At 46.0% G+C, this 14353-nt stretch overlaps 1 protein-coding gene across 4 annotated transcripts; it reads right to left on the bottom strand.

Moving 5' to 3' along the window:
- Positions 1 to 836: 836 nt before the first annotated feature.
- On the bottom strand, positions 837 to 8597 carry LOC110488808 (protocadherin-18). 4 transcript variants are annotated; one of them, XM_021561207.3, is made up of 4 exons: positions 4722 to 8597; positions 4164 to 4252; positions 3653 to 3837; positions 837 to 2360 (listed from the first exon to the last, which is right to left on the bottom strand). In XM_021561207.3, exons 1-4 carry the CDS (start codon positions 7218 to 7220, stop codon positions 1402 to 1404), a joined length of 3732 nt encoding a protein of 1243 aa, XP_021416882.2. In that variant the 5' UTR covers positions 7221 to 8597; the 3' UTR covers positions 837 to 1401. The 4 variants fall into 4 exon arrangements, with proteins under 4 accessions (XP_021416882.2, XP_021416884.2, XP_021416883.2 ...); XM_021561209.3 differs by having other exon boundaries at positions 3722 to 3837; XM_021561208.3 differs by having other exon boundaries at positions 4164 to 4219.
- Between the last annotated feature and the right edge of the window lie 5756 nt (positions 8598 to 14353).

Genomic DNA, 14353 nt, shown 5'->3' with positions numbered 1-14353 from the left:
ACCTACTCCTGCAATAATCCAATCTGGCCTCCAGGGGGCTCTGTTCTGTTTCAAACTGAGCCAAATACCTTCAGATGGGTAAAGTCATCCGAAGAACGATCTTGGGTAGCAGTAGTAAGTGGTGATGATAGAACCAATGTTTTTCATTGCACTGGTAACATCAGCCATCGACCAAGAAGAAAATAGGAGGCAACACTATACTGTCATGAACAGCCTCCTTCCAAATACATATATAGGACCTGAATTGGAGAATATCTGACTGTTACATCCAAGAGCAGTGTGCTAGAGTAGACCTGAGGTCTGAGCTATCCAGGATCCTTGGGAAGTCCCTACCACATTGAAGTTGACATTTAAAATGGTTAATGTAAGGGTTAAGGTTAGGTAAGCATTATGGTCAAGGTTAGGGTAAGGGTAAGGGTTAAGGTTAGGATTAGGTTAAGGTAGGGACTTCCCAATGATACAGGTTGGCGCTGACCGTAGTAGACCTGACCGCTATTGGACCAATAGTGAGCTCTTTTGACCAATAGGGGGAGCTCATATGGAACTATTCTCATAGAAATCTAGACAACAACAGTTCAGCATCTCTTTGTAGAATTATACTCTCTCTCTCTCTCACACACACACACACACACACACACACACACACACACACACACACACACAATACCAAGCCCACACCTCTAATATCATTATGTATGCCAAATGTTGGAGATCTGTGAAGGTTCTTAACCTTCTATGGAAACATTTAACTTAGCAAATAAACCTCTGTGACTTCCTTCTTCTAATACAATGACAACATTAGTCAAATATGAAACATCAAGACAAACTCATATTAGTTCTGTGTTTTTTCACTTTTATTTGTGTTTCCCCCCAGGTTCCCACAATACACCACAAAGACTTCTGTCCAATAATTAATATATTCATGTATACATATAATAATAGTGACATAAAAAAAAAACATTTCACAATACAAAAGACAATATTAAATATGTAGATTTTCAGTTGCATGTCAAAATGTTGATTCTTTTTTTCTTCATTTAACATGCCTTCAATATATAAAAATAGAATTCTGATTGATTAAGTTTATATACATTTACTTTATATAAATATAAGAATACAAATGTATTTTTAAAATACAAAGATAAATACAGTCACATTGTGTACATTGTGTACCAAACAAGAAAATACAAACATTATTTGGATATTTAGCATTCACAAAACACAAATACGTTAGAAATGCAACTCTAATGACAATTGCAGGTCTATGTCTTTCGTTGGTTTCTCTTTTCTTTTTTCCTACCCAGACTCCTCAGCTCCCCCTCCATAGACATGGCAGGACTCCTGACAGGAAGACAGGAAGTTGGAGGTCAGAGTTCAAAGGTGGAGGGTATTTAGTGTTGTCTAGCTCTGCCGGACATCCTGTAACAATTTGTTGATCTCAGCCACCAGCTCGCTGGCGTCCATCAGCTCATGCCGGCTGTCGCTCCTCTTCCCCTGCAGGTGTCCCAGCTGCCCCAGCACCGAGTCAAACTCATCCTCCTCAAAGTTCTCTGGGATTTCCTCCATGGCTGGGAGCCACTTACCGCATGGACCCGGGAGGGGAACAGGGATGGGGGCCGGGGCCAGGAAGGGTGCCACCAGGGTGGGGCTGACCAGGGCAGTGAGGAGAGGGCTGTTCTTGGGGGTGGGGGCGTGGTGGCCGTGTCCATTCTGAGGGCTGTTTTTAGGGACGGCCTGGTTGTGGTGGTTGTTCTGGGGGCTGAGCTTGGTGCTGGGTTTGAGGGTGTGGTAGCTACCATTCTGGGGGTGTGGTTGGCCTGAGGGCCCAATGCTAGAGCCGGGGTTCTGGAAGTGGGTATTGGCGGCCCATGCTGCAACACCTTGCTGATGGGCGGCAGCACTGGGCTTACCTGGCAGATGACCCCTCCTCCTGTCCAGTGACCCTGTCATGGGGACACCTACACCCCCCATACTTGTACCTGCCTTTTGTGTCTCGCTGACCTGGATATAAGAGTCCAGCGATGGGGGGAGGAGCCTCTGAAACACACTGCTCATCTCTGACAACAGGGACGTGGTTCCACACAGGTCCTCCTCCTCCCCCTCTCCCCCCTCTGCCTCCTCGGCCTCCTCCTGGTTGTCCTTGCCGAAGGTGGAGAAGCTCTGGTTGCTGCGTTGTACGTGAGGGTGGTCGGGGTCGGAGGGCTGGGGCGGCTCCTGGGGATCGCTGGCCTGGCTGGGGTCCTCTCCTGGGATGAAGAGGTTGCTGCGGTAGTCAGAGGAGGCTGGGGACAGCAGGGGAGGCATCCAGCACTGGTCAGAGTGACCCAGGACACGACACTCCTCAGTGCACATTCTCATCGCTACAGCGAGAGAGGGAGAGAGACGTGGTCAGGGACACAGAGTCACAAGGCACTGCACAGGGAGATGAAATACATAGGAGGCCATGCATTTCTACATACACAGACCATAGATTGTTCTGGGTATTACTGTTCTTTGTTGATAGACTATTGATGAGGGGAGATGGTGATGAGTAGGCATAGAACTGGGAGTGGTTTTGAAGGGAGGAGATGAAAGATTGTCTTTCATAGCCTTTTAACATCAAACATTGTCCATTCATGTTAAAACACAGTTGTGTGATCTGGGTACAAACATGGGTGGAAATCTAAGATAATTAGATAGCATATCACGCAGCAGGAGAGAGCACACTACCTTCAACATTAACATATCGACACAATTCACTGGGCCAGATCAATGGCCACTATTACTCTTTCAAAAGAATCTGCTTAAAAACCTGCATTTTTCCCTTTTGAAATTGCGTCTATTCAATATTAAATCTTCAAATGAAAAATATCTGAAGAATAAATTATACAAATCAAATATGCCAAGTTAAAGCCTTCATTACAGACCGCTGGCTAGTCACTCATGCTATTCAGGGACTTCATTACCCTCTCATTACCATGAAAAGACCATTTATAATACATCTTAGGGCTGATGAAGGAAGAGTGCATTGGGGAGCATTGGAAACACAGCAGCCGCAGCCATGTAGGCAGGCAGCATATTGCCTTCCCCGCTGATGAAAGGCAAAAATAAAAGAGGAACCGGACTGATTTACAAAAACAGCCTTTCAAAGCTGCTGAAAAACCCACTCCAACCACCTCTGCCTGCCTGCAAACTGCCCAGCTGACTGCCTGGCTGCCTGATCGCACTCTGAAATAATTGTGTTATGGAGGAGATGAGAGCTTTTTCTCATCAGAGAAACGGGTGATAATTCTGCCTCTTTTCTCCCTCCACAGTCCCATCCAGTCCCAGGCACTGTGCTGATAAACAGCTGGGGAGTGGATCTCTCAGAGGTGTTGGGGATGAGGGTGATTGATAGTTGTGGTGAGAGGTGAGGTGGTGTGATAATGTGTGTTGTGGTGGGGCATAGCTCAGTGGAGACCTGTAGTGTAGGGTAAAGGCTAAGATGGGTGAGAGGAGGGATATGGTGAAAAGGGTGAGGATGTTATACCTGCATGCAGTCATTGTTGGTATAGTTCAGTAAAGAACAAGGGTATAGGGTAAGAGGCTGATATATAGAGGGGAGAGTGTTGTAGGCTGAAGGGTGAGGGTTTTGAGGTGAGGTGAGAGGGGTGATGAGTTGAAAGGTGTATACCTGCATGCGGATGCTGTGGATGTGGTCTGTGTTGGCCGTCATGAGGGTATAGCTCATTAAAGGCCTCACCCAGGAGCCTGTCGATGGGAGACTCTCGTCCTGCCTCGTAGTCACTGTCCCCAGCCTCGCTGTCGCCACGACCACTGTCCTTCAGACTAAACTTGTCCATGTCGTTCAGAGCGTACCTGGAGACGGAGAGAGGAAATGATGGTTCAACTTTCATAGAAAACAACATTGGAGGATGGTTCAAGGCTTATGCATATCAAAACGATAGTGCAGTGAATTCTCTAGTGGCGAAGGTTTTTGCATGCAATTATCAAGTGTTATTAAGGTTGAGTACTAAAATAGAACAAAGCACATATAGGCCTACGAGGGAATACAGCCAAAAGCTTTTTAGGAATATGTAAAGCATTGTAGGATATGCCTTAGAGCCTTACTGAGTTATGCACACGTACATTCTGATTCCCTTCAGGTGTGTTTATTTTAAGGTGCAGTTAGATGGTGTTAATACCTGTAGCTCCTGGTGTATTTGTTGCCACGGAAACTGGGTCTTGGCTGGTACTGGCCCTGATGGAGCATGGACAGAAGCTGTGAGACTTGCTACAATCGAAAAAGAAAATGTAAAAAAAAAAGAATGAAAGGAATGAATGAATAAATGAATACTGATGGGAGCAGACAGGCACAAGGACACGAGGTGGATGGATGTTGATATGACGTGATATGTTCTAAAACATGAGATGATCACTGGATATAAGGGATGGGGTACTGAACATACCACAACATCGGGGACAAATTCAGAACAAATACTGAATATTAAATATAAAACGCAAAAATCATAATATTAAACATTGTTCAATTTCTATATCACCATAATACAAGACAAGGCCAAGACAAGACAGTCCTTCTTTATTCTATAGATCCATAGTTGATGGGGGTCTATTTTAATCCAAAGACATTTATGTGATTCAAGACTACCATTAGTAGATAACATATTCATATTCATAAACCATCTACTAATACTGTACTAAGGACATAAACTTAGACATTGTTTCGCTCTCTCTCATCTTACTTCGACAGGGGGCGTGGCGTGGGCCAGTTCCAGAGCGAAGTTCTCTGCGACGTGATTGGAGGAGATGGTGACCAGGCTGTTGAGCGACTGGCGGCTGTGGTGGCTCTGCCTGCTACCCATGGTGCCCCTCTCTGGGGCGGGTGAGGCAGAAGGTGAGTGTGGGTGTGCCCGTATGGGCAGGGTTCCATTGACAGTGGGGACCAGGGTGATGTCTCCCTTGTGGATCTGCCTAGAGGGCTTCTTGGGGTGGTTCTGGTACGTGTTCTCAGCCACCCTGCAGTTGTACGAGTTGTGGGGGTCCTTTTTCTCTCTGTTGCAGCGTGCTGTGGCGAACATCACCATGACCACCAACAGCAGGGCACACACGGCCCCCAGGGAGATGATGATGATGAGGGAGAGGTCCAGGAGGGAATGGCTGGGGCCCGTGGGGAGGCCTGGGGGTAGGAAGTCCATATTCTCCTGGAGGGAGAGGCGGAGCAGGGCCCCGGTGGACAGGCGGGTGGTGCCTCTATCCTGCACCTCCACTCTGATCTCCAGCACATCCTTGGGAACCCCCTCCAGACTGCCGTTGGTTCGCAGCTCACACCTCCGAGCATCCATCACAAACAGGCCCTCCTCGTTGCCCCCGACGATGGAGCAGCTCAGCTCACTGTTGATGCCGGTGTCACGGTCAGTGGCCTTGACAATTGTGACCAGCTGACCGGCGGAGGCGTGTCTCCAGAGGAGGAGGTCGGCGGTGTGGTTACGTAGGAGCGGGGACTGGATGACGGGCGGGTTGTCGTTGTCGTCTAGCACGGTCAGGAGGACGGTGGCATTGGAGGATAGGGGGGGGTTCCCTCCGTCCCGTGCTTGGATGGTGAAGGAGATGCGGCTGACGTCCTCGTGGTCGAAGCTCCGTAGGGCGTAGATGGCGCCGTTGGACGGGTCGATGGTGACGTAGGTGGAGATGGGGCTTCCCTGGACCAGAGTGTCCACCACCGTGTAGGTCACCTGGCCGTTGGTGCCCAGGTCAGGGTCAGACGCCACCACTGTCATCAGGTAGGCCCCGGGCGAGTTGTTCTCTGACTTGTAAACCTCGTAGCGACTCTTCTCAAAGCGGGGCGGATTATCGTTTTCATCCAACACCTGCACCGTGAAGTGTTTGATGGTGGAAAGGCTTGGAGAGCCGCGGTCCTCAGCTATGACCGTTAGACTGTACTCTGACCTCTTCTCTCTGTCCAGAGACACATTGGTCAGGATCATGTAATTCTTCTCATAGGTCTTCTGCAGCCGGAAGTGCCCATGGCCGTGCAGGCGGCACACCACGTCGCCATTGAGCCCTGCGTCACTGTCATCCACGCGCACCAATGCTATGAAGGTGTCCACCGGCGCGCCCTCCGAGATGTAGGCCACTTCCTCCTTACCGGGAGTCATGAGGTTAATGTTGATCTCCGGTTTGTTGTCGTTCACGTCCACCACTTTGATTACGGTTTTACAAAGTCCTGGGATGGAGTTAGGACCCAGGTCCTGCGCCTGAATGTCCAACTCATAAGATGACGTAGTTTCATAGTCCACTTTTTTAATCAGAGTGACTTGGCCATTTTCAGGGTTCATTTTAAACGTCTCCAGTATTTTGGGAGAGATATGACTGCTGAAAGAGTAAACTATTTTACCGTTAGTGCCCTCATCCGGATCTGTGGCGTTCAAATCAATCAGTAGAGTCCCAAGTGGTGAGTTTTCCAGGAGATTAATAACGTACACCTGCTCATCAAAAGCCGGACTGTTGTCGTTGGAGTCTGAGATGCTTATCTTGAGCAGAGTGGAGCCAGACTTCGGGGGGACTCCATTGTCCGAGGCCGTTAGCTGCAGCTGGTAGCTGGACTGCACCTCCCTGTCCAGCTCTTTCACCACCACCAGTTCTGCATATTTGGCACCGTCGGTTCTGGTCCTTATGTCGATTTTGAAAAAGTTATTCGGCGTCAGAGAGTAAGAGTAAAGGGAGTTATCTCCCACGTCAGGGTCGGTGGCGCTGTCCAGAGGGATGCGGTTTCCCACAGAGGCGCTCTCGGAGATCTCAATGGGGATGATGGCACGGGAGAACTGTGGCGAGTTATCGTTTATGTCTAAGACTTCCACCTCGACGTGGAACAGCTGGAGGTATTCAGTGGGTAGAGTGACAACGTCAAATTCGATAGAACAGTTTAGGTTCTTTTCACAAAGCTTCTCCCGGTCAATCTTGGTCCCTATGGTGATTTCACCGTCCTCCTCCCGAACCGACAGAAATGGAGTGCTCCCCCTCTGCATAGCACGGAACCGAAAGGACAGTGAACTCGGTAATTTAGACAGAACATCCACCACGTCCTCCTTTAGCCTTGCAATCACTGTGCCCACTTTTTGCTCTTCATAAACTTTATATTTCAAAGTCTTACCAGAAACGGCCTGCATAATTACAACCAAAAATAATAATAGCGCAGTGGAAAATACTATATTTCCTTTGGGTGTGTTCATTTTGGCACCCATCTTCAGCACCCGGAATGGGGCTACACTACCACGGAGGAGCAAGGTTTAAAAAAAATATGCTCTCTCAAAAGTCTAGCATGTTAAATCCCTTCAGTAAGTCATCTTTGGTGAAAAGTCGTGCAAATCGACTGGAGGATGAAGATTTGAGAACTCAAAATCAACCGGGTCGGAGTTTTCTTTTGGCTCCAATTTTACACCAAACACACCAACTCAAATGCAGTATTTTTCTTGCTGTTGTGATCTGTTGCATACATCCACTTAAGCCCCGGTCTGTGTGTGTGAGTGTGCGTCTGGTAATCTGAGCGGTGAGAAAAGGCGTAGCTCCGTTTGTGTTGCTGTGCGCTCTGCTCTGTCGCGCGCTCCTGCGGTCTGTCTCGTCTACAGACTGGCCCTCATAGCCCGCCCCTCACCCAAACTGCGTCTTTTTCCTCCGCTCACACAAAAAGTCACCCCAGCCCCACTCCCCTCTCCTTTACACCCCTCCCTAAATCAAGTGCTGCCCCTTCGTTGCCTCCAGGGTGTCCATTCACAACACAGAGGGGGCCTTGATTCCAGAAGCCGGGAGGATCAGCCCAAAGACGTAGTTTTAAAGTGTGCCACAACAATAAGGGCTGCTTATTCAGGGAGAACTTTAAACATGGCCAAATTGACCCATGGCTGCCTCAGCACTCGCATATTGTTATAGCTGCAATTCACAAAAGTGTGCCACTGTCAGATTGACTATGCTAAAACATAATCTTAACACTCTATTCCAACATTAAATATGATCAAGCATTTAAACGTTCCATATAATCTCCCTTGGGATGAGATACACCGCAACATAGCCCTGCTTGAATTTTACGTGCTGGTTATGAGCTTCTGTTATGGCAATAAAAAAATCTAAATATATTTTGAGGTGAATGTCATATGTGGTTGTTTCATATATTTAGCCTAACTGGAGAACATTGGACACAATATATATAATGCGGTATTCAAGTGGGTCACAGTGGATACAATATGAATTCCAAATTCATGTTCCTAAAGTCGTGGTGATCAAAAGGTTGCATAGGCTCACGTTGTATCTTTCAAGCCACCAGAGTGGAGAGAAACATTTAAGAGTGAATGTTTGTGGATCCAAGACTTGCACTTTACTGAGTGAGAAGACCTCTGCGCGCCCTCATGGCGCATGTGGCAAATTTCTGAAAGGATTCCCTCCAGTTGAGTGTGCCTCACGGCAGGTCACGCCGGCGGACGCTTTTATACCCTGCATAATACTGTTTTACAACCTCCCATCCCTGATCCGGCTGAATTATCATCCTCAAACTCGCACTCAGAGTGCAAACACGAGCAACTGGAGCTTTAAGAAGGCATCGGGCCATCTGGCGCGAGGTTCAGACAACCCAAACCCATAATTAGTCCTAGATCTGTCCAGGCCCCACGAGCCTCGGATAGAAACACTACCAGAGAATTGACGCCCTTTCGATGCGATTCAGAAATAATGCAATGCAGTTTCCTCGCGCCTTGCTTTGATAAATATCTCCAAAACATTTTCTAGACTCCACCGGTTGGCCCCATTCAGTGCACAATTAGACACAAGTGGCAAACGTATTAATTCCCACCAAGCTACATGTGATGTGTTAACCCGGAGCACCAAGGTATTCCGATGGTAATTTTAGCCCATTGGACAAAACCATGTATTTCTATTCTCTCTGTAAAGTAGGATAGAGCATATTTACTGAGGTTCCCTAGCTGCATTTACATTCCTGGAGTGACCCGTGGGAAAAAGCATCAGAGATGCGCTAGCTCTCTCCGCCATCTGTCCCCATGCACACACATGGACATTGATTCAGCAGAGCTGCAAATCAATAAAGCCCTCTCCCTAGTGATTCAGCACATACTAGACAAATACCAGATAATGAACACATTTATGTGGTTGATTTTGGAATTTACTTTATAAGATCCCCACATACAGTAGAGTGTGGCATTAGAACAACATAAATGTGGCCCAGATATACGTTTTAGATGCGTAAAAAGGTCCTATACGCAGCATCCAAAACAAGCGCTCAAACTTTCAATGAAGTAACTGGTGCCAAATTATTTTGGGCGGTCCCTGGGAATGTAAGAGCAGCAATGTAGACTGTTCTCTCACGAGGACAGACATGCCCCCTCTGTGTGAAAGGTAGCTATAGGGAGCCCGGGTGAAAAGGCCCCGTTAACGTTTAACAAAGTTAGACACGGGCCGGTGCCTCGATTCTCTCCATCTCACCCGGCTCTGAGAAAACCCCGAGCGAGCTTGAAGTGCCCTAATATCATTACTGCAGTGGGGAATGCAGGCTAATCACATTTCCTCCACAAAGAAGACAAACACAGCGCGAGCTTTAACAAGAACGGGTTTAATTCGAATAAACACTAAATCAAGGCGGTATGTTTGCCGAAAGCAGATGCAAAGTCAGTACACGCACGTATCTAGGCATATGTGTGTTAGGAACGCTTTAAACTCTCTCTCTATATATATACAACGTCTATGTTATCATTATGTTGGGCATAGATGGCAGATGCTGCGACAAAACAGTTTCAAACCCGAAATGTCTTATGTGGGCAAGAACACACAGTTAGTTATAAGAACTCTGCTACACAGGAATTATATGCCAAACACAGATATGTATGTTTCAGTGTTGATATGTAAAATAATCAGATGCAGATCTCAAAGCAATGTATTTGTATAATGCAATTACCTAGACTATAGCTCGCCAATAGCTTCCCTACATAATTATCTCACATTTAACACAACTGTAGACGCAATACTATGCTAAAATTCTGTTGTGGGTTTCAAGCTGCCTATATTAATTCAGAAAATGTTCCATTGTGTTAATTTTGGCAACAGTATGGCCTGCTCATATGGCGCACTCTTTGGATGGAGAGGGGGTGGAGAGGGGGTGCAGTGATTCAGCCCACTGGGGCCGCAAAGTTACTACTGGGAGCCTGGAGAGAGGAGAGAGCTGTGGGAGGGAGAACTGCACTTTGTCATTGAAATGATGGAGATCTTGATGACAAAAGCGCTTAGCAGGTGGAAGCAGGCCGCCCCGGGGTTCACCGAAAACCTTCGGGGAAGCTGCCTGCGAGCCACTCACAAAAGCAATCACAAAAGGGAAAGTTTCTCCCCTCCCCCGTTCGGTGCGACAGCCGGAGGAATGCTCCTGATCCTGCGCGCGCCGGGGTCGCGGGCGTTTGTAAAGGCATGCGAGCATCTGCCGCCTCCCTCTCTCATTATCGTTCTGTTAGCTCGGCTCTCTCATGAGGAAAGGAAAGGCTTGGGGAGAGAGCTGGGTGAGTAGGGAAGAAGCACGGGTCTCTTCCGTGTGGCCTCGTGACAATGCTAGTTGTTATTCATCCGCTGCAAGAATCGTTGTGGTAACTGGGGGGGGTATTGCCATAAGACACGTGCAGCAGGGCGGGTATTTGTCTCACACGAAGATGGCCACGGTTGTATAAAGAGTTACAATAGTTTCCTCTGTCATTCAAGGTGGACCACGCAGGGTTTATAACAACTTGTATCAACATTTACACCAGGAATGCTTTCTTTGAAGACATTCCAGTGACTTGGTTCAAATGAATGGCATGGAATTAGTCAAGTCTTTCATCATCCCCAGATACAAAGTTTTTACATATGCATTACTTCAGCTAGGCCTATTATTTACCAGTAATTACAGTTTGAAAATAGGCCTATCCGGATTATGGTAACAACACAATGCATACCCACAATTTCATTAACGATGTCATGTTATAGAGACATCAAATGTAGAATCATTTTTGAATGTATGTATCTGAGTCACACAGCCTACATAAACATAGGCCCCGTGTGTTTTAATCTGTGCCACAGTGTCCATGCCTTAGTCCTTATAGGATCACCAGTCTGGAGACAAGGCAGAAGAGCCCAAACAGATTAGACTATGTGATAGTGTTTTATGTCTGTGTGGGCTTCTGCTTGTCCTTTCTTTATAATAACACTGCACCCTCTCGCACACTTTCTCTCTTCTCACCCTCACTCAATCTCTCAGACCTTCGCCCTCTGAGAGGACAGTCATCATACTGTATCTTCCATGGCCATATATACTGTCTGCTCTTCTCTACAGTGCCTTGTGCGCCATCTCTGTGAGCTGAGAGATAGAGAGAAAGAAATACCAGCAACTACTGAGAAATACAGTACCACGGAGACCACTGATGCTCTTCTCCAAAAATAAAATGCATGTAAGTACAGGAACCAGTAGTGTAAGGTTCTGTATTTATTTTCTTAGTCTACCTTGTGTTCTGTTTCGTTGTGTTCTTGAATGTAGCGTTGTTTCTTTGTGTTCGTGTTCTTGAATGTAGCCCTGTCTTTCATTTTTGTTCATTGTTTTCACCTGTGTTTGTTTCTCACCTGGTGTCATCAGCTCCTTCTTTAGTTCAGTTCATTCTGTTTGTGCCTTCGTGAGGAATTGTTTGTTTTGACTCTACTAAGCCTTATCCTAGCTCATTTGTGAGAACCAGTTATAGCCTTCAGTCCTAGTTTTGATTCACCTGCCTGTTTGCCTACCTGTGTATGACCATTGCCTGCCTGTGACCACGATTCCTGCCTTCTGCGAAGGCGAAATAATCCCCTGCCGCGCTCTGCGTTTGAATCTACACCTTTTTCTCCCTGAGTATTCATGACAGTTAGACATTAATGTATTGCTTCATAGATGTTCACTGACACTACACTCTTAGAAAAAATGGTTCCAAAAGAGTTCTTCTGCTCTCCCCATAAGGAGAACACTTTTTGGTTCCAGGTAGAACCCATTTTGGTTTCAGGTAGAACCATTGTGCTTTTATTTGCAGATTGGGGACAGGTGAGGCTGATTGGATCATTAAGGTGACAAGTTGCACCTGAGTTTGGGATCATCTAGGAGATAAAAGTTCCTGGTGCCCAGTCCTGGCTCTCTCTCTCCACAAGCACCATTTTGTTTTGTGATTTGGTTGATTAAGTTTTTTTATTTTATTTGGTGCACCCTTCCACACTTACACACATGTTACCTTCCTCCATGCATCTCCATTACACCCCTCACATGCCTACTTTCAAACTTCGCAGGTTAGTTTTCCTTCATAGTTTTATACTTTGTCAGTTATTTAATAACAATTTCTGTTACTCCTTACCTGCCAACGCGTGGACTCCCTTTGCTTGTCACCATCTAAGAGCCAGGTTGTGGTACATGTGCAACCCTCTATGGAAAGGGTTCTACATGGAACCCAAAAGGGTTTTTACCTGTAACCAATATGGATTATCCAAAGGGTTCCTATGGGGACAACTGAAGAAGCCTTTTAGGTTCTTGATATCACCTTTTATTCCCCTAAGATTGTAGTGGGAAATTATGTCCTGAGTCAGTTCAGTGGTACCAGTGATGGGTTCTAAATAACCAAATATCCCCACCACACCTCTGCTTAACCATGCGGTAGCTGAGAAACAGTAGCTGTGTTGTGTTTGTTGACCACTTGTCCCTTATTAGGCCTCGTTGTCTTTGGCTGTGATTACTGTCTCATCTGTTGGGGGTCCCTTTACTACAGTGCTGACACCCTGTGAAAGTCCCTTATTAAATGAGTTTATTCAACCTAACGGGCCTATAGTCAACCTTTTAGGACTGTCTGAAGGACCTCACTGAGTCTGTCTGATAGAGCAACAGGTGTGTGGTGCGGTGTGGTGTGGTGCAGGGCTCTACGTGCTACCATTTTGGTCGCATATGCTCCTAAATATTTTGCTGTGCTACCTGGAATTTTAGTTTGGGTGCAGAAGTGCCATAGAAAAAAATACCCCATATAACATTTAGTGGAAAAGAAAGAAAGGAAAAGGGAGAGCTTCTTCAGGAGATGAGCTTCAAAGGTAGCTAGAATTCATATAGGCCCAAGGTAGGCTACATCTCTGTCTTAAAAATCACATTTTCTGGTGCTCCTTAACCCTATATTTTGTAATTGCTGGCAATTTGTGTCATGAATATGTCTAGTATTTGTCATTGTGCTCCTAGATTTCTTCATGCGCTCCTACATTTTTCAACTTAGGAGCACATATGCTCCTTGTTAAAAAAATGGCAGCGTAGAGCCCTGTGGTGTGGTATGTAGTTTGTGTTATGTGCCTGCTGCTGTTCATGTGCGGTTTACTTTCTTGGGTTTGAATAGAAAGTGGTGTTCTGTAGCCCTTCACTCTTCAGGTCTGGATACAAAGAAAACACTAAAAGAGAGATGGCAATAGACTAGTCCTTGTTGTGTACACAAAGAAGCCATTTCAAAATGACTTCTCCTCATAGGTACAGTACCAGTCAAAAGTTTGGACACACCTACTCATTCCAGGGTTTTTCTTAGTTTTTACTATTTTCTACCTTGTAGAATAATAGTGAAGATATCAACACTATGTAATAACACATATGGAAACATGCAGTAACCAAAAAATGGTTAAACATATCAAAATACATTTTTGATTTTAGATTCTTCAAAGTAGGGACGCTTTGCCTTGATGAGAGCTTTGCACACTCTTGGCATTCTCTCAACCAGCTTCATAAGGAATGCTTTTCCAAAAGCCACATATGCTGAGCTCTTGTTGGCTGTTTTTCCTCCACTCTGCGGTCCAACTCATCCCAAACCATCTCAATTGGGTTGAGGTCAGGTGATTGTGAAGGCCAGGTCACCTGATGCAGCACTCCATCATATCAAATCAAATTGTATTTGTCACATGCACCGAATACAGCAGGTAGACCTTACAGTGAAATGCTTATATACACGCAATTAACCAACAATACAGTTTTTAGAATAAAAATAATAAATAATAATAATTAAGGAGCAGCAATAAAATAACAGTAGCGAGGCTATAAATATGGGGTTCCGGTACAGAGTCAATGTGTGGGGGCACCGGTTAGTCGAGGTAATTGAGGTAGTATCTAAATGTAGGTAGAGGTAAAGTGACTATGCATGGATAATAAACAGAGAGTGGCAGCAGCGTATAAATTGGGGGTGGGGTGGGGACAATGAAAATAGTCTGGGTAGCCATTTGAAGCTGTTAAGCTTCTGGCTGCAGCGTAGACTAGTGGTTGGACTAGTAACCAAAAGGTTGCAAGATTGAATCCCCAAGCTGACAAGGTAAATATCTGTCGTTC

Source organism: Oncorhynchus mykiss, chromosome 14 (assembly GCF_057628025.1).
Source record: "Oncorhynchus mykiss isolate SJ-2025 chromosome 14, ASM5762802v1, whole genome shotgun sequence".
Classification (NCBI taxonomy): Eukaryota; Metazoa; Chordata; class Actinopteri; order Salmoniformes; family Salmonidae; genus Oncorhynchus; species Oncorhynchus mykiss.
Note: the sequence above shows the minus strand (reverse complement) of the source record. Positions and strands in the feature narration are given on the sequence as shown.

Bases quoted from the DNA above. Each gene is read 5' to 3' on its own strand.
- LOC110488808 (XM_021561207.3), bottom strand. From the start codon at position 7,220: ATGGGTGCCAAAATGAACACACCCAAAGGAAATATAGTATTTTCCACT. The intron at 4,253-4,721 runs GTAAGATGAGAG...TTTCGATTGTAG, and splicing joins ACGCCACGCCCCCTGTCGAA to CAAGTCTCACAGCTTCTGTC. The intron at 3,838-4,163 runs GTATTAACACCA...CTCCGTCTCCAG, and splicing joins AAATACACCAGGAGCTACAG to GTACGCTCTGAACGACATGG.